General features: G+C 36.3%; 2 protein-coding genes across 3 annotated transcripts in view; one reads left to right on the plus strand and one right to left on the minus strand.

Moving 5' to 3' along the window:
• pappaa (pregnancy-associated plasma protein A, pappalysin 1a) overlaps positions 1 to 6,998 on the plus strand; it is a 102,217-nt gene extending 95,219 nt beyond the window's left edge. Inside the window, exon 23 of the mRNA XM_026259935.1 lies at positions 3,604 to 6,998. Coding sequence (XP_026115720.1) covers positions 3,604 to 3,708 — 105 coding nt within the window. The 3' untranslated portion in view covers positions 3,709 to 6,998. The remainder of the gene's footprint in view (positions 1 to 3,603) is intronic.
• A 6,823-nt stretch (positions 6,999 to 13,821) lies between these two features.
• Positions 13,822 to 25,823, minus strand: part of LOC113094240 (astrotactin-2-like) — a 500,635-nt gene continuing 488,633 nt past the window's right edge. The window contains exons 21-23 of one of the 2 annotated variants that reach the window (XM_026259926.1): positions 18,226 to 18,326; positions 17,101 to 17,284; positions 13,822 to 14,207 (exon numbers count right to left, since the gene is read on the minus strand). In XM_026259926.1, coding sequence (XP_026115711.1) covers positions 13,970 to 14,207; positions 17,101 to 17,284; positions 18,226 to 18,326 — 523 coding nt within the window. In that variant the 3' untranslated portion in view covers positions 13,822 to 13,969. The remainder of the gene's footprint in view (positions 14,208 to 17,100; positions 17,285 to 18,225; positions 18,327 to 25,823) is intronic. The other variant, XM_026259927.1, reaches the window with a different exon arrangement.

The raw sequence follows: 25,823 nt of genomic DNA on the forward strand, positions 1-25,823 counted from the left end.
AAGTGAAACCCAACATGATCTCATAAGGTTTGCAGTATTCAGTTTACTGGTAACTGCATCCTTCTTTGAAGGGGAAGTCGGCGCCTAGTGGTTAGAGATTTTGACTCCTAACCCTAGGGTTGTGGGTTCGAATCTCGGGCAGGCAATATGACGACTTAGGTGCCCTTGAGCAAGGCACCGAACCCCCATCTGCTCCCCGGGCGCCGACATTAATTTGTGTTGCTCTTGGTAGATTGTGTTGGTCATCATGGAAATGATCTGGCTTTGTCTGTCTTATTTAATGTGCACACTGTCAGTAGAACAAGCAAAGAACTTTGCACTCCTATCGGCGCTTTTATGGGATTCTGCTCTCGTTAATTTGCCCTGTTTAGTAAATATGGCTCTTAATATTGTAAATATTGTTTCTACCATTGTTAGAAATAACTTTGTGAATATATAGTCTTTGAGTGTACTCAACTGTAGTTCATAGTGCAAACCAAATTAAGCCCTTAGTGTTTTATAGAGAAATAATCTTAAAACAACAGGAGCAAAACAAATTATTGTTGCTTCTCAAACAGTAAATGTCACTCAAATTCTCTGTTTTGATGTTGACGTTTTGACGTGATTTATGCATCTGAACCATGATGCTGTGTTAAGTTTTGAAGCCCTATGTCTGTGACCCGATCCCCAGCCCCCTGATACTATTTCCTTCAACTGCAATCTGACACATGCATGCACTCTGCAGAGGTGGGGGGTCGTGTGCTGTGACGTACATGGTCTGTTAGGGAACGTGTGTGTGTGTGTGTGTTCTGGACTGGCCTCTGCCCCATGCTGACATTCCCAGCCACCATCGATGAGCCCCAGATGTGGCAGCTGGTTCAGCCACCCTAAGGGTCAAGGGCAGAGGAAACCATGTCAAATTTGCCACCCACATCTTAGTCCGATGGTGAGATAAGGAGAGAGTGCAAGAACTTGAACTGTGAAAGTTTGCATGTCGTGAGTTTGGAGAAAAGGAAAGGGGCTATTGAGAAATGGTTATGTGAAGTACTAGAGGAAAACAAAAATGAAAGGGTGCACCTTCATGGAGTGGTCGATAACAATTGCTTACTGAAAAAAAAAAAAAAAAACACAGGCTTAGTTGACATCCCAGTTTTAAAGAGCTGGTTAGGTTGGTCTGTTTGATGGTTTTAGAGGGTTTGCGGGCACTTTTCAGCTGGTCAGGATGGAAAAACAGCCTGGTCAGTAAACCACTTTAGGGTGATTTTTTTATTTTTTTTCAGCAAGGTTAGCAAAAGCCAGAAAAAAATAATCTTTAGATGAGAGGGAAGGCGTACGGTTGGACAGGAAATGCCTTGCAGGGCAATGACGGCTGGTTTTGATATGTGTCCGGTTCATGCTTGTAAAAGCTTCACAAGTAAGTGGCTTTGAAAAGACTAAGTGTTGCTCACACAAACATGTTTTGTTTTAATTGCGTCATAATATACGCAATTTCCGTCTGGAGAATGGCACTCTCACTAAAAAAAGCTTTTCTTCATCAGCATTGTTCTCATTAGCCGCCAACATATCTAAACACCCCTACATTTGTTTTAGAAGCACTGGTGAGAGAATGAGACCAGGTCTGTTACCATTAATAATGAAATCATAATAAAATATAAATATCAGATAAAAACTTACACTTTATTTCAGCTAGTTCAAAATGCAAAACTTCCCTTTTTTTCAAGTGTAAGTAAATAAATATGAATGAATGAATGAATGAATATATGAATGAATGAATGAATGAAAGGTATATGAATACAAAATATACAGAAGCACAAAATAAAACTGAAAATATAATAAACAAAAAATATTAATTGATATTAAAATGGTATATAAAGTATATCAATGATACTTAAATAACACCAATTAAGACTGTCTTGTTAGATGTGTGCCTAAATTTAATTTAAGATTTATTCTTTAAAAAATAGTTGTATGATCTTGATACTAGTTTAAAGATAAAGTAATTGTGTACTGCTTTAGGGATGTTGTTGTTGTTATTATTTTTATTATTATTATTTTACTATTATTATTTCCAAAAACAAGACAACATGATTGATTTAAATAAATACACTCTTCTAAATATTAATTAAACTAAATTAATTAAACCACTGTATAAGGTGTGTTTGTTCATTCATTCATTATTTACTTATTTTATTTGGGTGCCTAACATGGCTAACATGAAATTGTGTTTTTTTCTGATATAAAATAGTTGTATATATAGTATAATATGTATAATAGTTGTGTATGAGTCCACTTCTCCAGGTAACTAGTTTTAAGTCTCTCGTATCACACTACAGACTCACTCTCTCGTTTCATAAAAATGCAATAGCACCATTTTTCAGGTGTCGAATGTAGTGAAGATGGCCACAGTTTAATTAAATATAATTGCAATATTAGTTTCAGTGCTCATCTTTTAGCCAGGGAAATAGTTTTTTTTTTTTTTTTTCATTGAAGAAGGTTTAAGCTTGTTTGCACAATAGCAGTACTTCACGTACTGCAATCATTGTTACTCTAATTATGAGTATAATCACATTAACTTGATCACAATATTCGGTTTACATGAGTTTAATTGCCTCACTTGCATTATTCACGTTAAAAAATATTCGCAGTGTTCAAGGGAATTAACTTGCTAATGCCTCTGCAGACAGATTTTATACGGAAGTGCCTCCACTTTGGCCTTTTTCCTCAAATCCTCATCTGTTTTTAAGGAACAAAAAGGCTGGATATTACTCCATAATCGATGCTAGGAATTAGAAAGTCCACTTTGTTGTGCACCAAGATAAATTAGCATATGAATTCACACCATGAACAACTCAGTCTGTTCAGACGCTAAGGCTAAGACAAATGGTTCTGTGAATGTGCAAATGTGAACTGCACATATGGTCCTAGTTTTGAGTGACTGGAGATGCATTTTATCCTGAAAAGCAGCTGAGGCCTGTCCCGAGGGAGGCCGCAATGCAGCAGCTGGTGTCAGTGACGCACCGCCAACATTCAATTGTGACGTCAAGTGCCAAACAACATTCAAATTCTATTTTCAATCCCTCCAAGGGGCTCATCAATTTTTCAAGTCCGTACCAAGTCCAGACATCTTGACCAATGATGAAAGCTATCATTGCATTCTTAAAAATAAAGGATATTTTTTGGCATCGATAGTTCCAGTGTCTTTAACATCCATGAACCTTTCCATCCCTCAAATAGTGGAAAAAAAGTTCTTCAGATTATTAAAATGTTCTTCAAATGAGGAAAAAATAGCATCATTCTATTAAGAAAGGTTCATTGGACGGTTCTTTGGGGAGCTAAAAATGGTTGTTTTATGAAACGGGTGTCTGGAGAGCCAATATCCTGCAGAGTTTAGCTCCAACCAGCTCCAACACACTTGCCTGGAAGATATTAGTACGTCTGAGGGCCTTAATTAGTTGATTCATGTGTTTTTAATTAGTGCTGAAGCTGAACTCTGCAAGTCAGTGGCCTTCAAGAAACTGGACACCCCTGTTTCAGTGGTATCACTGTGAAAACCCCTTATGGGATCTTTATTTTAAGAGTCTACTCTGAACCATGTTTTAACATTTGTTTCTTTTCTTCTTAAAGGTGATTCCGTTCCCCATGTCTTGTGACATCCGAAGAGAGTGCGCTTGCCGGGACCCCAACGCTTTGGAGAACCGAAAGGGAGAGCACTTGCACTCACTTGGTTAACACGCACCACCAAGCCGGTGTGCAGACTGGGACAGGATGAGATCTTCTTCCCAGAAATGCTGCTGGTTCACAATTGTACCTCTCCTCTTATAGCTGTTCATCATTTCCAAGTCCAAGTCTACCTGCTATCTCTTACACTACATTTGGAAAAGGATCCCAATGTCAAGACCTCACAAAGGACCAAAGCTGTTTTGTGTATAGGCCGGGACACACCAAGCTGACTTCAAAGAACTAGCGGCGACGAAAGCAGACGGTGTCGTCTCGCGTCGGACAAAAAGCTGCGCTCGAACACACCGCACATACTACAGCCACGTGCATTCTGTGCATGTATGAGAGGAATTAACAGTCTATATCCGCAACTATCAATAGTATATATTGGTCATTTAAAAGGAGAAACCGAAAACAAAGATATACAAGATTAATGCAGATAAACGAAACGTAAACAAAGCAGTGCTTGTTTACCATTTTGAATTTCAGTAACGCTGATAACTTTAATCATTTTAAGTGGCTCACGTTGTTATGAAAACATTTGATTGATTGGGAAAGATCATGTAACATTTAAACAGCTTTCTGTCGGTACCGCCCTTCATTTACGTACTCGTTTTCACTTTCACTTGAGTTCTTAGCCACTGACTCATTCGCTAAACTGAACATCCAATCAGATCAGACTGCTGCCAACTTGAGCCCGACGAGAGTCGACGAGTGGAACACACCAAACAAACTAGCCAGACCGTCGCTTGCTACCGACTTGGTGTGTCCCGACCTTATGCCATTTGTAGGTCTCTCACAACCCCTCCAAAAAAATTAAAACAAGGCATCGCAAGGGAACCAGACTGATTTGACCAAAGCCAGAAAAAGAAGAAATGCACTCTCAAACTCATTTAGGGGACTTGATTTGTTTTAGTTTGTCTTGGATGTGACCTCAGTCATCCCAGGAAGGTGGTGTGTGGCATTTCCGCCCTCACCTGTGTCCGTATAACAAAGATCATACTCAGTAATCAGTGATTGTTTTAATGTTCCTGAAACTATACAAATCTATCAAATACAAATGCGCAATAGGGAAGAGCTGCCAGTCTTGTCGCACACTATTTATGTTCTGTTATAAAATAATTGCAATTTGAGTTTTTTTTTTTTTTTAAATGCACTCCGATAGATCTGTGCATAGATATGGTGAGAAAGAATTGGTTTCTTTAGCATGGCTGCTGTTGTTGCTGCTACGATTGCTGCTAATTAGTCAAACAACAGACAACAGGAATATGCAGGCCATGATCTAGTGTGCCGTCAGTCTGCCTTAATACTTACCTCTTATCAATATAACCATCCGTGACCGAAGACCTCCCATTAAAGCTCCAGGCCAGTGCTGAATTGTAACTCATCCTGGTCCGAATGCAAAATAGACACAAATTCCTGAATGTAGAGGCCATTGACATACATATTTTATTTAACTGAAATCGTTAGTTCACCCAAAATATGAAGATACTATAATTTACTAATTTTTGTGTGTGTGAAATACTAGAAAAAAAAAGAAAAAAAAAAAAAGAAATCTTAAAATATGCACCTAATTTCCATAAAAATGACAGTTCAATTAAAAAGCAGTATTCCATTCAGGTCTTCTGAAGTCATACAGGTCTTGTGTGATGAAGAGATTGAAATTAAAGTGAATATTCACAGAAAATCTTTCCGTCCACTGCAGATCTCACATGTCATTCTCCACTCTCTGGTTTCAACACACATGAGAACCGATGACATCAAAGCATGGTGTGACGTCCAAAGGTGCCATATTTCAGTCTGACCGCAATCGTGGAAGATATTTGTGAGCTCTGATGGAGGGAAAAATTTTCAGCAACTAAAAACAGTTTAACCTTTGGTCTGTTCCTCACACAAACCCATCAGCTTCAGAAGACTGCACAAGTACTATGGACCGCTGCTGTGGTAGTTCTGCGGTTCTTTGCATTCTTAAATTGACCATAATTATGTAATATGAATGATGACGACAAATGGAGACTCTTACGTACTCTTTCTAATCTCAGTGAATCTGCTGTCAAAAGCGTTTCAAAGGTAGCTTACTGCACATGTGCCAACTTCGTAACCACTTGTATGTGCTTTTGCCAAAAGACAAAAAGGAAAACAATTTAGCTTCATGGTAATCGGAATTACTTTATATATGCAAAGTTGTAATCAGATTTCAAAATCAGAGTGAAAAAGAGAGAAAATTAATATCACTTTAATGATTATTACTTTAAGGGATAGTTTACCCAAAAATGGAAATGTGCTGAAATGTACTCAAACTTAAGCCATCCAAGATGTAGATGAGTTTGCTTCTTCATCAGATTTGAAGAAATATTGCATTGCATAACTTGCTCACCAAATTGATCCTCTGCAGTGAATGGGTGCCGTCAGAATGAGAGTCCAAACAGCTGATAAAAACATCACACCAGTCCACAAGTAAACCACACCATTCCTGTCCATCAATTAACATTTGTGTGATGAAGAAACAAATCCATCTACATGGCCTGAGGCGGGAGTAAAACTAAAAACTCATTTTTGGGAGATCTATTGCTTAAATGCATTCAGAAATCAAGTTAAGCAGCCGCTATATAGGTTTAATTTATTTGTTCTTTTGTGTAATATTTGGCTACCAACTGTGGACTTCTTCTTCAAACAAACCTCTTCCCCTTATGGCCTTGACATGTTTTAACTAGTTTCTCACTAATGTCTGAATCTCCAGGTTTGACTCTCTGTATCAGGTGCGTCAAACCTGCTTCTGGAGTGCCATCTTGAAGACTGTAGTTGCAGCCCTACTCCAAAACACCTGCCTAAAGATCTTGACTAGCTTGTTCAGGTGTGTTTAATTATAATTGTGGCTAAACTCTTTAGGGAGAGCTACGTTTAACCCCCTGGGTCTATAGTGATATCCCCTTATATCGGCTGTTCGATCAAAATGCCACAAGCCATAATGATGAAGCACATGGTAAAGAAATAAGTATAATGTTACTGTGGTACTCACCTGCTGAAGAGTTTGCCAAGTGCAAAAATCCACGTTTATGCAGAAAAATAGCATTTAACATTTCTGATAAGGTTTGTCTTATCCTTGAGGTTATTCATTTAGTGCGATTGGGCCAAGGCTCCTTGAACATTGGCATGGATTACATGCTAAAGCATTAAAGATTATTTTGTGTGATGTTTTAATAATAGGCATCACTTTGTGCAATTGTAGACATATGGTAGTTAAAGTATAGTAACTATGACATTTATGATTGAGGAAACAAAAAAAAAAAAAGAAAAAAAAAAGAAACATCTAGAAGAAAGTCAGACAACCAAAATGTTTTTTTTTTTTTTAGTGTTGAATCCTCATGTATGTGGCATAAAGACTTCATGATCAGATGCCAAAGTCAATATGTTATTTTATTGTGCTTGTGGTGTCACGAGTGCAGTCATTTAGGCTATATTTCTAAAAAAAAAAAAGAAAAAAAGAAAAAAAAGAAATAAAATACAAGATTAATAAATATCTTATGTACCAGTAGTCAGTATTTGTATTAATGACCTCAGTTGCTGCACTTTTTTCGGTAGCCCGTTGAACGAAAGTTAAAACTTCTAAAATCGCTGCTATTGTTAGGCAGGACAATTTGGGAGGGAATACGTGTTCGTGGTGAAATTAGTAAGATTTGATTTTCCTTTTACTGTATGATACTATCATATGCCTCTGTGATTACTGATGATTATTGTGGTTCCTCTCGCTTCACGTCTGGTTTTGTCGTAAACAGCAGAGCAGCGTGACGTGGAAACATGTTAGTGGATTGATATGCCCTGTCTGAACAAACCTTTGGGACAATGGGAAACTGGCTTTAATATTTATGTTTCAGAGAGTGTGAAAATTAAGACTTTAAATGGGTCATTATATGTATGTTGTTTGGATGTTGTTGTGGTTTTGTTTTTTATTAGCCATCTTGTGAGTTAGATTGAAGGATGTATTATTATTATTATTATTATGATGATGATGATGATGAAGGAACTTCAACACCCCCCCCCCCCAAAAAAAAAAAAAAAACTAACAAAAAAAAAACAAATAAAAAACTATATGAAGCACGAGAGAACAAGAATTATAATAATAATGTATAAAGATTTTGTTTGCTATATATTCTTGGGAGAACAAGTGTATCAAGTTACTATTACCTGAAATCATGTAACTGTACTCGAGATAACATTAGTCAGCATTTATTGTCAAGATGGACAGCAAAACTGATCAGCAACCATGTCACCAAGTTAGCACGAACATCAAATAACTTGCCAATATCCTGACAGGTTTTATGATTGGCAGGCCTGCCAGTTTTTTTTTTTTTCTTTCTTTTTGAATCACTCTTCCCAGACTTATTATTTGTTTCTCTATCACTATGTGCAAGTTAGCAATCCAGAAATGCCAGAACCAATTCTGAGTGCAATTACGCCGAATGCTTTTTCTTTTTGCTTTATTTTAGACATCAGTAATCCCTCAAAGCATACTGGTCTGAAGAGTGTATGTTGGCTTGTTAAATGAAGTTGCCATTGGGCTGTTTGACACACACTACTGTACGCATCATAGGATTTCTTGCTGTACCTCATGCCTGTAATGTTTGCTGCCTCCATATTTCCATATTTTAGTGATTTGCGTCTATTAGCAACATACAAAAGTGTACATAGTAGAACTATTTATTGAGAGTGTTATACTTTTGTAAGTTATATTTTTTATTGTTTATGTAAGTTATTTGTACAATGGTCTTATGTGTAAAATTTGATTATTGGGGCTCTTATATTATTTTTATTTTCTGTTTACTCGTTTATCCATTGCTCCAGTTGAAGAACAACCACAATACTTCAGATATTTGCCATTCAGTGACCGAATTTCATTAAGTCGCACCTCACAGTTTTCCATGCGATGGAAATGCTGCCATTAATGCAGTTGGGACATGATTGTAACTAAATGTTATAATAATGTAATATATGTATGTAATTGTTTGTTAATACAGTGCATTTATTCTATGGCAGTCCCGAGGAGAGGAGAATGTGATCATGGTATATCTTGCAATAGGAGAAATCAGTTTTAAAAATGAAATTCATAAACTTCTTCCCAGTTTGTAGCTAACATTTTGAATGTGTCTTAAAATCCATGAAATTCAGAGCCCCCATGCATCAGCATTGGACAGGTGAAGAAAACACATTGCTGTTTTTGGCCTGCCAATATGTTTGTCCAGGTGTCAAAATATGGATGGGCACAGCAAAATATCAGTGCTCGATGAGTCAGAGTTTCTTCCCTGACTAGCACTCACTATTGGGAGTCCTCAATGTCAAATTATATTTATTTGAAATGTTGGTCAGATGGTAGAAAATCTAAGAAAACAAACTAATGGAATTGTATCAAGAGCTTTATTAAAGGTTAATATGAATGTATTGACCGGTTGTAAATAGTGACGTGAAAACGTGTACCAGTAAAATGCCTTGTATATTTAAAGAGTTGCATTAAACACAAGGATACATTAATGAAAGTTATTTAAATTTGAGAAATCCACCATTGTCATCAGCATTACAGTTACATCAGCATCAAGAGTTGGATTTCAAGTGTAAACGGACGTCTTTGTGCCTGTTATTAAAACCCATTTGTGTTTGGTGATGCTGGCCATGTCTGCTCTTCACATTGCTAATAAATTCTAAGCAAAATTCTGACGTCTGCTTGATTCCTACATATACAATATAACTGTTTCCACTTCAGGGGATTCCTCAAATGTGGACAGAGTTGATGTCTTCTTTGCAGCAGAAATGTAGTTTTGAATTTAGTCACTGTTGCAAATGTCCAGTCAGTCTATCTCATCTCTCAATTCAAAAAAATTAGATTATATATATATATATATATATATATATATATATATATATATATATATTGGTAACAATGAAATAACAATGATTTATAGTTTTAAAGAATATATTAATCTAGGTTTATATTAAGGTGTATGTATACTAACTTTTTATTTTACTTTTAACATTTACCGTAGCATAAATTAATATTATGAACCAACAAGAATTAGAAATGAATAATACTTTATTTATAAATGAGCATTATCCTAGATTAGTAAACACTGTTGTATACTGTACTAATGTAAACAAACTGAATCTGTTTTTTTTTTTTTTTTTTTGCATAGTGTTACTGTTGTTTGCATACTTTGGTGCTCTAGATTATAGCAAACATACCTAATGCATCTACTGAAAAATAAAATAAAATAAAATGCTAAAAGAGTAAGGTCATCTTCATTTTGACCATTTCAGCATTTTGGGTTTGAATTCAGTTTTTCTTGTGGATACTGAATTTAGATAAATTCAGGTTTCATCAGGTTTTGACTCTGACTTACGGAACGAAAGCAATCCAATGCACTCCCACAAACTTGTGAGCATTTATTCATTTAGCTTTTTTTAATTAATTTTTAATTAATTTTCCTTCATCCAAAATTACTTAAAGGTGGAGTAATTGCTTGTAGGCAGACTGTAACATTAAGACAACTGAACTGTCTTTAAAAAAAATTCAGTCCTACTGTCATTTGAACATCTGCATATGGCTGCATCTCTCTGTAGGGCTAGTTGAAAGCCACATCAACTTGCTTATTAATGCTCCTTGATTATATCAGATCATTGTGTTCAGCCTGAACAATGATGTAACTACCATAGTACATGCACTGTTGGAGAAAATACCTGGTTAGTCCGGACTGTTTCCTGAAAATCATTGTGCATACACCCAAGGATACTATTTAAAGGGGGGGTGAAATGCTCGTTTTCACTCAATATCCTGTAAATCTTGAATACCTATAGAGTAGTACTGCATCCTTCACAACTCCAAAAAGTCTTTAGTTTTATTATATTCATAAGAGAAAGATAGTCTGTACCGATTTTTCCCGGAAAAACACGACCGACTGGAGGCGTGACGTGTGGGCGGAGCTAAAGAATCACGAGCGCCAGTAGGCTTTTTCATTGAGAGCGTTTGGAAGCTGTGACATTACCGAGGAAAAAACCATCAGCCAAAACAAACAGTCAGATTCAGCGTATATTTATGATCCAGAATCAGATCCAGAGGCTGAAACTGAATGAGAGCAGCAGCAGCAACGACTCGCTCCGAGCGGGGCTCGAACCCGGGTCTCCGGAATGGGAGGCGGACGCACTAACAAGGAGGCAGATATATTTTAAGCAGTTTTACTCACCACCTGCGGTTCCAACACACGATCGTGACCCTTTTTCGTTGGGATTGCATCATCCTTAAGAAATAAACGATACACAAATCTGTCGTCAAACTGGGCCTTGTTTGTAAAACAAGCATCTTCGAAATGCAGGGAACAAACACAAACACTTGCACAACTCCGTTGATGCTCTGTAAAAATAAACTCCGTCCACTGGTCCCTTAATGCTGTTTTTTCTTTGGTAATCTGTGCAGGGTTGTCTTGCCCTGGCAACCAAAAACACACTCCTTTTGTGACATTTCGCGACGCTTTCGCTCTGATCAGTGAATGTCTGTGCTCTCAGTGCTCTGCTATACGGGAGCGCGCGCTCTTCCGGCAGAAGTGCCCTTAGGACCCATATAAGGAAATTCCGCTCCATATAACGTCACACAGAGCCATACTCGAAAAAAACTTTCCGAAATTTGTGACAAACCGGAAGGAGTATTTTTGGAACAGAAATACTCCTTCAAAGGTACAACTTAATTTTTGAAACTTTGTCCATGTTTAGCATGGGAATCCAACTCTTTAACAGTGTAAAAAACTCAGTATGCATGAAACAGCATTTCAACCCCCCCCCCCCCCCCCCCCCCCCTTTAATATTTATATAATATATTAAAAAACAAAAAGTTCATATCAAGAACTGTCAAAAAAGTTTGAAGCATTCAATTGATCAGTAGGCCAAATTTTAAACAGATGGAAATTACTTCTGTAGTCTTTGAGCAGCTGCTCTAGCTTGAGCTTTTGGGAGCCAGAAGTATCCCTGTGTCCACGGGGAAGAAGAGACCATCACACTTATTTCTCATCACTCTCATCTACCCCAACCCTTTTATGTTACAGAATCTCTGGATGTGAATTTGTCCTAAACTACAGGATTTTTTTCATCTACATATTAATCTTGTGAAAATTTAAGGTTTTCAATTTATGAGATTATTTATTGCAAAGAAAAACAGGATGCAAAATTAAATTCACATTTGCATTGATGCTGCAACAGAAGTTAATGGACAAATTCTGCTTCAAATTAGCTTTAGAACAGGACATAATACTGAGGCATTCTGAACTGTAATCATGAAACAAATAAGAGTTCACAACAAAGGTTTGGGAGGAACATGCTCAAGTAATCTGACATTTCACAGCACTGCTTAACTCATTCCTGTGGCAGTTCTTAAACCGAACGCCTCGTCACATCTAGTAACTGAATTTAAGGCAATCTCACGTTGGCCTCTTTGATGGATGTGGATCTCCCAGTAGCAAACTTGTGAGGTGTGTACAAAGAAAGAGGTTGCAGTGCTAAATAAAACCATAAAGTTCGCCTACCCCATCCTTACTCTTAACTGAATAATAGTTCCACTACATGAATATAGTGAACTACAATTTAGCATTAAATTCTGTATGCTCAATCACTTTTGTTCAATTTAAGTCAAATTAATTACTGTGAGGAATTCAGGAGAAACACAATGCTACATATGTTGAGTTCCTTCAACACTTTTGCTTTCCCTAAGTACTGTACATAGACTGCAATACATGCAGACATGAACTAAAAATTGGATTTGATAAATAAACAGGACCATAGGGGTTTCAGCACACCACTTACAGTAGGCAGAATATCCCTGATCTCTCGAATGTTTATTGTTATGTACGCAGCTGGTGTTGAAATTTGCTATTATTGTAGTCTTGCTGAGATATTTTTTTTTAAAGATTAAACACATGAATCTGAAAATCATGTGTATTAGCAGACCATTATGTTTTGCATTGTTAAGTCATAAGTACTCAATGAGCAAACAGACAATATTTCAGACCAAGTATAACCGTAATCCTTATAACCCTAATTTATGTTGACTTACTTTTTTAATCGCTGAGCATCTTACAGTTTTAAAACAGGTGTGTGATAAGCACAATGGCATTCTATAATATAGAGATTGCCTGTGACGTAATATAACAGGAGTTTCCTCAATTTAATTGATTCTTCACATATTTCCAGATAAAACAGAGAAAACATCTTGAGATTCTATACACATATTTAATAGACCACCCCCCCACTTCCTCCACAGACACACACACACACAAAAAAATCATATTCACTTATTACATACTGCATTTACAGTTGTATTTACAATATCATATCTAACTATCACAATGAATATAGCATGGAATATAGTAACTTACTGAAAATGTGTTGAGGCTATGTTCTTACCGTTTGTTCAGTTCCAACTGCATTTTTAACAACACTTTGTTCCCAGACAATCATTTACAGAAGGGTTTTGCACAATGCTTTCTTTTGTACCACAATCCTTTGCCAAATACATTAGATTATTCACTTTGATGAAATCTATTGGTCTCATTGGCCAGCAATACCCCCTTTAATTTCTTTGGACACTGTAAAGGAACATTCTTTTGGCTAAAGATTATATGCGTGACAGGCCTATACTTGTTCTCAAAAGCATTTACTGTGACCCTGACAGTATTCTTAGATAGTTTTCTCAATTAACTGCGGCAAAACTATATATATATATATATATATATATATATATATATATATATATATATATATATATATATATATATATATATATATATATATATAGATTAATATAATTGTGTCAAAAAGGGTTGAATAGAAAAGAAGGAAAACCACAGAGAGATCATGTCCTCGTCTTGCTTGGCTCGGTATTCCGAGAGATATGTTTGCAAACTGAGTATCAGGGAACCTGGTTTGGAGTTCTGCAGCACCATGCAGTTAAATTCTTACATTCGTAAATAGTCCTTCAGTAGTTCAGTCTCTCTGATGTCCGTACAAGAGAAATAATAATAGTAATAACAATAATAATAATAATAATAATATACTTGTTTTTTTTTGTTTTTTTTTTTATCCGAGGCTCTCTGTATTTGGAATAGAAAAAAAGAAAGAAGAAAATAAAAAGGAAGAAACAGCAACATCTCCTCTCACAGTCTCAAAGTCATTTGGATTTAGAAAAAGAACAGACAAGCTGGAGACCATAAAGAGAGAAGGTCGAGTCCACACATCTCCTGTCTCATCGTAATTTGGACTTTCCGTATATGTTGCGTTGCACTGAAATGACTTTCTCCAGGCAGGCAAGCTGGGTTTCGTGAAGTGAACTGTGCCATAAAGTGCCGCCTGGTCTCGTGTCATCACTGCGACACAGCATGTACGACACACTCTCTGTTCGGCTTTGGATGAAGCCACTGCGGAGCAGCGAGCGACAGAACAGACTGATCCGATCCATTCGTCTCAAGATCAAATGTGCCTTCCTGTTGTGACCAGAAAGAGAGCTGTTAGTGTGGACGATAAAAGCATGCCGTGTAGTTTTCAAACTGAGGTGCAAATACGTGACATTTCTGCAAAACCTAAAATCTGTTTCTCAGGTTGCGCACCACTGATATGTTGGTTTTGCAGAATGTTGACAGAGTCATGTATTTCCACGGAGCCTCGTTTGGTAGTTTTCATGCAGTGCATGAACCACTTGTGAAAATGTAATTGTCCAGATCAAACAGGTTATTCAAAGAAAAAAAAAGAAAAATAAATAAAATGTTACCTGATGTCATTTGACATTTATAGATAGATGGATGGAAGGATGGATGGATAGATAGATAGATAGATAGATAGATAGATAGATAGATAGATAGATAGATAGATAGATAGATAGATAGATAGATGATAGTTCATAAATCATTGACTACATTAGAAATACAATGAAAAAGCAATTGCTTTTCTGTAAAAAGCCATCTTGACTTTGCCATTAGAATATATTTTAAACCTTTTCCTTTGCAAAAATGCTCATAGTTTATATTAAAAATATGAATTTCTTGCAATGACAGCAATGAAACAAAAAATAAAAAAATAAAACCACACTTGAAAAAAAAATTGTGTCTGCTCTACAATTACATTTCCTTTTTAACTTCAAACTCACAATATGATACAAAGTTGTTTTGAAAGATTTTTCTTGAAACATTTGCCTTGTTTTATGAAGAATCACTTACTGCTCCAAAAATATGCTATTTAATCCTAATGCAAAGCCTGTGTTGATATTCATAAAGATTATTGGTTCCTTCCAAACAGGGAAAATGAACTGTAATTGGTGGTCTCTGTTTCATTCCCCTGCTAGTTCTGCCAGAAAACAGATTACACAAACATTCACGGAGAGTTTAGGATGGCAACCTACTGACGGCCCCAGCCAAGCAGAGCTAAACCAGGGGCCACTGGAAGGGTCTGTGCACACTTCCTCTTTGTTTTATGCCTAAAAATATAGACGCTTTTCATATAAACCTTCATATTCTCAAGCAACACTTAAATATGTATGAATATACAATAACAATACATTGCAGTAAGTGGCCTTCAAGCAGTACTTCAAAGACAATTACATTTATAGAGTCCTACTTGATTAGGTAATATATATATATATATATATATATATATATATATATATATATGGATGAAAGTGCAAACAGTGAACCTGATTTATTTATTGATTTAGTTTGTCCAATTGGTTTTGAAGGCAACATTTACATCAAATAGACAAAAGAATTAGGACAACATCTTAATTATTGAATTCAGGTGTTTCAAGCAGACCATCCAGTCTGTATCTACAAACATTTGTGGGAAAAAAAAGGTGCTTCTGAAGAGCTCAGTGAATAAAAATGTGGTACTGTGATAGGATGCCAACTTTACAATAAGCCAGCTACACAACAAGATGAACTGTAAGTGAAAGAAAAAGCAGCAGCTCAGCCATGAAATGGAAGACCGCATAAATTTACAGAGCGGGTCACCGAGTGCAGAGACGCATGGTGGGTAAAAGTCGCCAGCCTAGCGCTCTGTTGATTGAATAGATGAAGATTTCCAAGCTTCCACTGACTTTAATATCAACAGGCAGAAGCTTCATGGAATGGGTTTACATGGCAAAGCATCTGCATGCAAGCCTCAAATCTCCAAGTACAATGCCAAGTGTGGGATGGAGTGGAGTAAAACGCTTCTCTGTTTGGCAGATCCAAGAGAATCTAACCTGTCTGACTGCATTGTGCCAAAGTTTGGTGGAGGAGGGATAATGGTATGGGGCTGTTTTTCAGGGGTTGGAAAAGGGGGGACCAATTCAGTATTAATGTACATGTTTTTAAAATTAAAGTCCCTGCTGGTGTAATGGTCACGTCCCTTAATACTTTTGTCTATATAGTGAATCACGATTGCTTCACGATTCTAGGGTGGAAGATAAATTCATTTTTGTACCATCTAATGGTTTATTGGTTCATTTAAATCTTTTTTTTTTTTTTTTATGTTTTGCTTGAAATGTGTGCTTATGCTATATTGCTTTAAAATATACTGTATGTCATTTGTCTTTTAACTCTTTCCCCACCATTGGCGGAATTTTCCAGCTTTTCGTGTTTTTGTGATTATTGTGTTCAGTTGATAGCACCAGCACGGATCTAAGATTCCAACTGCTCTTTCTTCCTCTACTTATAGAGCGGACAGTACAGCTGCTCTAATGACATATTATATGGGAGATTTTCCTAACAAATTCTCCCCAAGCTTTTAAGTGTTTTTGGTTTGGCTTTATTAATTCTCGCTGTTGTGTATTCCAACAATGCAATATTTTTTTTTGTTCTATAAGCTACATTTTAAAAGCTGGGGATGTCAGCTTTTCGTGTTTTCACTGTTATTTGGGAGGTTGCGTATTACACATTTTATGAAATTGTTGATGGAAGTGATCAACTTCATCTGTGTTTCGCTCATCATTCTGAATCCGATCTGGATGTAGAATAGACTAGTCCAAAACACAATTTTCTCAGCTTTTTCTTCAAAATCACTTTTTCTAACTTTATAAAATGAAACCTTGTCAGGGTTATGGACATGTATCTGTGTGTTTTCCCTCTCCATGTGCCTGCCCTGACCTAGTTTTCCCATATTCTTTTTTTTTTCATTTGATTCCAGGTGTGTCTCGTTATTCCCCAGTTGTACACTAAAGTTCAAGTGTGTTTTTTTGGGTCTTTTGAGTTTTGTTAGTGTTAAATAATTCTATTTGATTAAAATGTGTATTAGTTCTTATTAAATAAAGAAAGAAAGAAAGAAAGAAAGAAAGAAAGCAAAGGACTGACAAAGTACTGTAGTGTTATCATCATGAACATTGCTTTGTTTGGCCATTGTCTTCCTCACCTGGGGCCAAGCTCATCCTCACTCCTCCACACGAAGTCTCCAAACTTCTCGTAGTGGGAATTGTAGTGATGCTGTACGCGATACAGCAGTGGGGTTGAAATCTCCATCAGGGTGTTGTAGGCCGTCTGTTGCTCCTTTCCACTGGTGTAGCCATTATAGAGGTTGTACACTTTGTCTGCGATCTCTGTTTGAGGAGAAAGTAGATCTGACATCTAAAATCTGAACTGTCTGTTTTCAAAGAACAAGGATTCTAGCTTTGTTTTATTATATTTTATTTCTTCTGAAAAAGAAGTACACTACAGCATACTTAAACATATATAAAGTATTTATTATGCATATATATATATATATATATATATATATATATATATAAAGTAAAAGTATGTATTAGAAAAACTAAATGCTTAAAAATATGGTTTAGCGTAAACTAAATGTAATGTTTTCGGAAAATGTTAAACTAAATTAAATTAAAGTGTATTCTAGTTTATATTTATAATAATCCCACTTAAGTTGCACTTGTGTCCGTAATAATATGTAATTTAATAATGACTTAATAACTACTGTGTTTTAAATATTGTTAAAGTGTACAAGCATTTATGGTAAACTAAAATACACTTATATTGTGTAATTTTTATAAAAACTTGAATGTCAAGTATTTACATATATTTGTTATTATACCTTGCCTTCAATAGACATTCAGCTATTTAAAATATATGTTTAGGATTTAAAGTACACTGTAAGTGCACGTTTAATATAATTAAGCACGTCTTTTTAAAAAGAGAATGAGAACTAAACATCAGATTTCCTAACATGTTCATTATAGCATCACATTATGTCTTGTATGGTAAGTCCCACTTTTCCTTTCCTTTGAGTGAACTTTCTGTAATCTAACTTTTACTTTGAAATGGATTTTGAGTTCTGTACTTCCCTGTGATTCATACTGCTGCCAGACCTGTGAAATCTGTTCGAGTAAAATGGTCTAGCCGCTATGGATGACGTAATCGTAAACAGGCAGGACATGAAGAGCTGCCACATCAGATGGGTGTGAAGATGTCATTTCACTGGCGCGCCACTCACTCTGTTCATTCACACGTGTGAATGGAGTGAAGAAGAATGGCAGTGTACCTTCTGCTTTGCTGTCATCCACCATCGGACATGACGTGCGAACGGTCACAAAACTCACATCCGACCGACTACCACGGCTGTCCACGGCATACAGAGTGAACCTAGAAAGGAGGAAAGGGTGGACATGAGGAAAAAATAAATAAATCTGTTTCAATGTGTGTCCTAGTCTCTGTTTGAAGTTCCTTTGTAACTGAAAGCAAAATAACTTTGGGTTTAGGCAACATAAACATGATGTCATGCTACAAAATCATTAAAACCAAAAGGTGTCCCTGAAAGAGTGTTTCTGGAGTTCTTGTTTATGAGCCTCAGACCACAAAAAAAAAAAAAAAAAAAAAAAAAAAAGGCATGCAGGAGAACAGGGATTCCAGCGGATTCCGTTAAGGTAGGAAAAATTGCGTGCACAAAAAAAAAAAAAAAAAAAACAGCCATTACAGCTAATAGCAGCTTAAATGGGACTCCCACTTCCTCTAATGACGGAGTTCCGTTTGGCAAATACAAAACACATTAAAGCTGCTGCTCAGCATTTTCTCAGACCACCCAGCACAAAGTACACTAAACAGCCCTGGCTCCGCTGCTAATCACAGGGAGAAACAGCCCACCATCAGCTGGCATGAACACTCGGGTCATTGAGGATATACTATGTTTGACTGTCTATGTAATATAACAGGCTCTATTTAGTTATTATTATTAGGCAGAGGCTATTTGCATAAAAAAAAAAAAAATAATAATAATAATAATAAAAAAAAAAATATATATATATATATATATATATATATATATATATATATATATATATATATATATATATATATATATTTGTGTTGTGTAAATAGCCAAAATCAAATCGATTTATTTGTACACTCTTAAAAATAAAGGTGCTTAAAAGGTTCTTCACAGTGATGCCATAGAAATGTTTTTGGTTCCACAAAGAATCATTCAGATAAAGAACCATCTCTTTCTTACATTTTTATAATCTGAAGAACTTTCTTTTGCCAAAAAAGGCATCACTATGAAGAACCTTTATTTCAAAGAGTGTATGCCAAGGCTTGTTTCAAAGAAGCTTTACAGGAAGTCATACTATTATGTCTTTAATGCTTTAGTGCTGTTAAATAGAGTAAGTTTCAGAGCTGAGTAATAAGACAACATAAAATTATGATATGAGTGATCCATCAGATCCATCAGTGTTTCAGTGCCACAGTGACTAAGATTTAGAAAGCAAGAAACAGATTTATATATTGTTGGTTTAGTTGGTTGTGTTCAAAGCAAGAGCAAGCAATTCTCAAATATTAATGAAAATATGCTTAGATGTCTCAGGTGAAAAGTCTGATGCTCGAGCACAAACCTAACAGCATCTAATGTACTTTTCACACTGTGCTTAACCCTAGGTTATCATCATTCTAAAAACCGCTTTTAACCCAGGATAAAGAAACTTTACAAACTTATCATTTGAAAGCAGGGTTAGTGTCTTTTTTTTACCCAGGGTAATGAAACTCTGCTCCAGAGCAGGGTTAGCACTACATTTGTGGTGTAAACCCTACATTGCAGTGCTAAATTTGTTCAGTGTGGAACAGATCAGTGTTTGCTTGTTGCAGCTGGACCCTTGGCAACAGACAGCTAATCAAAAACTGAGGAGCGAGTGTAACGGAGGACAGCGAGTAGCTTATGTGCAGGTAAAACCTAACTCCTCTGATCTCTAGAGACGCACTAACGACAGACGCTAGTGGCTACAGTCATTTAGCCTCCTTCCCAGATAGCAAGCAGTTTCGGCCCAGATCTGGGCCTCACATGCTGGAGACCATGTTATTAGGCTTATGTCACGTCATTAAGAGGAAATGTGCATTGTGTGAACAGCAGTGAGAGAAAAGTAAGAAATATCAAAAGTCAGAAAGCGTGTAAACAGGTTTCCTGCTGTTTGTCCAATCAGTGACAGTCACACCACAAATATACAAATTAGAATGTTAACCCAGGGTTTAGGAATGTACAGTGTAAAACGTCTGTTAATAAATATCCAGGATTAACAGTTAACCCAAGGTATAGTATGAGCAGTGTGAAAAGTGATCACAGATAATCCAGGATTCTGTTTATCCGGGTTTAGGATGACCCGGGGTTAGAAATTTCAAGTGTGAAAAGCTATATACTAGCTATATACTAGCCATAGCTAGTATTTACACTTAGGGCCAGATTTACTAAAAGGCAAATTAGGGTTAGAGCGCAATTCCATAAAAGTGCCAATAGGAGGTGAAAATTCTGTGGGTGATTTACTGACAACGTGCACATTAAAGAACACAGACACAGCCAAGGCTGTGTTTCCCCAAAATTAAGTACATTGTACACCCATTGAAACCAGTAGAGCTACAATCAATTTAAGCTTACAATGCTTTGGGGAAATGCGGCACAGATTATTTTCATAATGACCAGTGCACTCTACCAAGAGCAGCACAAATTATTGCCTGCATTAAGAAATTGTTTTGTGTATGTTAAATAATGGTGCAAATACCCGTAAATTTAATAGTGCAAATCTTAGTAAATCGCATTGCATGATTAATTTTAAAACTCTATTCCGATAAATTTTGCATCTCAGTCAGGAGCAAAAAATGTCCATGTCTTTTCATCGCTAATTCTTTACTGCACATCTTTAGTAAATCCTGACAGTACTATTTTATTACCAAAAGATGGTTTGTGCTGGCTCAAGCTGTTAGTAAATCTGGCCCTCAGTGTAAATAGTGGCAGATACTATTTGCACCTGAGCGGATTTCAGTACATAATAATTATAAAAAAACATAATACATTAAAAAAAAAAAAAAAAAAAGATTGATTCAAAGTTTGTCTGGCTAAGAAATGTTAAAAAAATGTAAGATTAATATTAAGTGCATACATTTATATTAAAATGTCATTTTATTGCACTAATTCATTAGGTGTACGTGTATGGCATGAAAAAAAAAAAAACAATATCCAATAAGTGGATTCTTGATAGTTATTAATTTTAAACCAAAACACTTAACACTAAACACACTAAGCCAGTTGGTGCAAAAAGGGAGTAACTGCACTCACGCCCCTTTGGCACTGAGATAGGTACTGTGGGTGAAGCTTGTGGATAGCCTCAAAATGGCTGACACCACATGTAAGCCAGGTAGGTAAACCATGAGAAGAAAAGTATTTTTCTTTTTTAATCTGCTAAAGATGTATTATTAATCTTATTTTGTGACGACAGAGCTGAATGATGATTGAGAACATGAAATATCTAGTATTCATTGTCAGTAAGGTGTAAATAGTTGGTGGGTAGTAACCAATAACTTACATTCTGATGGTATGTCCCTAGTGAAAAATAAATATACTAAAATGTATTTGAAATAAATTTATTTCATGCTAAGTATACTTACAAATACAATTATATATGTATGCGCTAAATAAAAATAACTTGCATTTGTACTTTTTGTATACTAAACTGATATAGGTGCATCTAAAAAAAAAAAAAAAAAGTTTATTGTGAAAAAGTTTTTTTTTTTTTTTTTTCAAACAGTGAAATGTTAATATATTATAGATACACTATATGTTAAGTAAAACATTTCAAATGTAAATAAAAAATCCACTATCTCAAAATATAAGTTTCATTAAATGACCATCCCTACAGTATAAATTCCAGGTATCTCTTGTTCTTTGAAACCACAATAATGGGGAAGACTGCTAAGTTGGCAACGGTCTGGAAGACAATCACTGACACCCTCCACAAAGAGGGTAAGTCACAGAAGGTCATTTCTGAAAGGGGTGGCTGTTCACAGAGTGCTGTATCAAAGCATATTAAATGCAAAGTTAAACAGTGCACAAGCAACATGGATTACTGCAAGTTTGAGAATACTGTCAAGCAAAGCCAATTCATACTTCAGAGCTTCACAAGGAGTGGACAAAAGTCTGTTCATCACGAGTCACCACTCTCAGATGTCTTCAAGAAAGAGTGACAAAGTCACTTCTGAAACAGAAACAACTTAAGAAACATCTTACCTAGGATAAGGAGAAAAAATAACCTGACTGTTGCTCATTGGTCCAAAGTCCTCTTTTTCAGATAAAAGTAAATGTTGCATTTCATTTGGAAATCAAGGTCTGGAGTTTGGAGGAACACTGGAGAGGCACAGAAACCAAGCTGCGTGGAAGTCCAGTGTGAGGTTTCCTATGTCAATGATAATTTGGGGTGCTGTGATGTCTTCTGATGTTGGTATGTTGTGTTTTATCAAGTCCAAAGTCATTGCAGCCATTTTCCAGTATGTTTTGGAGCACTTTCATATGCTTTCATCTGCTCACAAACTTTATGGGGATGCTGATTTCCTTTTCCAGCAGGACTTTGCACCTGCCCACAGTGTGAAAACCACTTCCAAGTGGTTTGCGGACTATGAAATCGCTGTGGTTGACTGGCCAGTCAACAAGCCTGACCTGAACCCCATATGGAATCTATGGGATATTTTCAAGAGAGAGATGAGAAACAGTCGATCCAACAATACAAATGAGCTGGAGGCTCAATAGTGCCTCAACAGTGACACAGGCACTGATGCAGTAATTTGTACTAAAGGAGCCCCGACCAAGTATTGAGTGCACAAATTAACATACTTTAAATAACTTGAACATTTCTGTTTTGCAAATCCTTTTTCTGATATTTTGAGATACTGTATTTTTGACTTTTATGAAACTTAAAGGTCCCCTTCTTCGTGATTCCATGTTTTAAACTTTATTTAGTGTGTAATGTTGTTGTTAGAGTATAAATAATATCTGTAAAATTCTAAAGCTCAAAGTTCAATGCCAAGCGAGATATTTGATTTAACAGAATTTGCCTACAAAAAACGACCCGTTTGGACTACAGCCCTCTAGTTCCTGTAGTAATGACATCACTAAAACAGTTTTTTTGACTAACCTCCTCCCACATGAATTCACAAACAGGGGGCGTGGCCTTGTTGCGCTCCGACGGAGAAGAAGGAAGAGCTGTTTGTTTTTGTCACCATGTCGTTGAAACGCTGTTTTTTTTTCATCTCTGAGTACAATCACCTTTGTTTGGGATTCCCAGGAACGCTGTACTTTGACATTAATGGTTACAATTTATGTTTAACTCGGTTCCCGAAAATTATAATGCACATGTAAAACTATGTGCAGCTCATTTTTGCTGAGGACAGCTTGCTGAGGACAACTTTCTCAATCTCAATCAGTTTAATGCTTGATTTGCTTGATTTCTGGAGAAGGCGTTGTTTATGGACCACAACTGGTAAGTGTATTTTATTATTTAAGTTGGTGCGTTTAACGTTTCTGTAACTTATTACACAAAGGGCAACACTGTTTAGCTTTGTTAACTAGATGTTAGGGCTGTACAAAAAAACAAATGCGGTTTTCATGCGCATCTTGTCAGTAAAAACGCTCCTGTGATTATAAGTACATCTCCAGCACGTGTGTTCTAGCCCAATCACGTTACCAGGAGGTCAGCCTGCTCTCAGCTGCTGACGAATCACAGCACAGGTACCGCTGGCCCAATCAGAACTCGTTACGTATTTCTGAAGGAGAGGCTTCATAGAACAAGGAAGTCATCAGCCCGTTTTTTGTGACAGTGAAAACAGCAGTATACAGATAGGTGAATTGTGTGAAAAATACTGTTTTTTTTTTACACGCGAAACATGAACATGTTATATTGCACATTGTAAACACAATCAAAGCTTCAAAAAAGCGCATAAAACGGGACCTTTAATCTCTAATCATGAAAAAAATAAGAAGAAAGAAATGGTTTACTTTACATGTAATGAGATGTTTTTGCATCAAACATTTTTAACTTAGTCATAAAATGCTGTATTCTCTGAACACATTGGCGACTCGTTAAGAAACTCAAAATGTCTAACCGGCATCATGTTCTAAATGTACTCAAAGGTTTTGGAACAGCCCCACCTCTGACATGGTCAGAAATTAAATCTTAATTAATGCTAATTAGGGGTGTCGTGATATGACGGTATTGATGATAACCTTGATATTCAAATCATGAAATATTGACATCGTGTTAATTCAGGGTTTGACAATATACCGGTATTGGCGATAACCACAATATATAAAATGAACAGGACACTTATGATAACACGACACACAAATAGTCTACTCCAGCGCCAGTACCTCGTTGACCTCCCAGGTGGCAGTATTGTAACTTAATGCTGACACCTGTCAATCAAGAAGACGTAGCAGCGAGAAGAACCATTTTCAAACAGTAAGTTGCCAATATTTGACTAGTAATGGAATGGGAAACGATAACCTGTTTACAGTGGTTTACTGTGTTCATATATTTAAATAAAGGTGTGATTATTTTAAGAAGTACCGCGTTTTCTTTACTCGTCAAATTTTTTTTATTTGTATTTTGTCTCTTGTTATTTCATAGGGACCTTCAAAGAAAACAGAGAAAGCCAGAATCTCAGGTCAGCTGTGAAAAAAAAAAGAAAAAAAAAAAAAAAAAAACCTACTAGACCATAGGTGCAATTTTCACCAATTCAAACTCAGATCATCTTCAGTGCACTGCGGCAAAATGTTTTTCACACTGATAGAAAAGCGCAAAAATGAATTTGACAGTGTGATGCCAAACTACATTAGAGGCTGTATCTCTGCAATGCTTTGGAATATTGGCACCAAATCATTGTCATTGTCACCCAACATTGATCACACCAGGCAAATTTGGGATCAGCGCCACCTATTGTTCAAAAGTAATAAACATTTAAGTCACACTGATAGTGATTTCATAGATAATTTTTCCCCTGTAATACTTGGCCCCTTAATTGCTGCTTGCAGCTATATTTTTAAATATTACTGCCAACCTTCCCAAGCTGTTGCCACAAAGCTGAAAGCACACAATTTTGTAAAATGCCATTGTATGTCTTTACTGGAAATTACATGATTACCCAAACCCATAAATTATTATAACAACGGGAGTACTCAAGACCATGGAGTATTGTCTATATATTCCCAGATAAATCTGCAACAAAAATGATGCCCATTTGAGATGACTACATTCACAGTAGTCTCTTACACTTTATGGCTTAAATAATAAAGGCAGTTAAATGTCACTCACAACTGTACAGTATAGCTCTAAATCTTGGTAAAGCTGCATGGCACGCCAAGTTTACTTAAACCATGAATTAAGCAGATTAGTTCCAAGTTTATATGCAGTGTGCCAGTTTCAGATTAAATCGAAAGCACATTCTGAATAATTATTTAAATTCGTTTATTATGAGAAATGCTGTTGTGCTGTCGTAAACCAACATTGCATGCATCCAACCCCAAAATGCCAGTCGTAGCAGACATTTCTTCATTCCAGCTTTGTTTTATAACAAGCAGCGCTGCCATCAGATGAATCTGATGAATCCGATGAAATGGATATGCTCTCTGACTACCCATAAGACAATGGAAGAATGCCAGAAATTTCTTTTCCTCACTTCCAAGGAGACGTTTCTTTACACGGCACGGTTTCGACACTTTGACTCTTCCTTTGTTTGGAAATCCATATTTCAATAACCACCAGCTGATTGTTTTGTTTGTAATATGGTCTGTTTATACATGGCTTGCATAGTTTGCCTGATCTTGTTATTCATCGA

Source organism: Carassius auratus, unplaced genomic scaffold (genome assembly GCF_003368295.1).
Source record: "Carassius auratus strain Wakin unplaced genomic scaffold, ASM336829v1 scaf_tig00215316, whole genome shotgun sequence".
Lineage (NCBI taxonomy): Eukaryota > Metazoa > Chordata > Actinopteri > Cypriniformes > Cyprinidae > Carassius > Carassius auratus.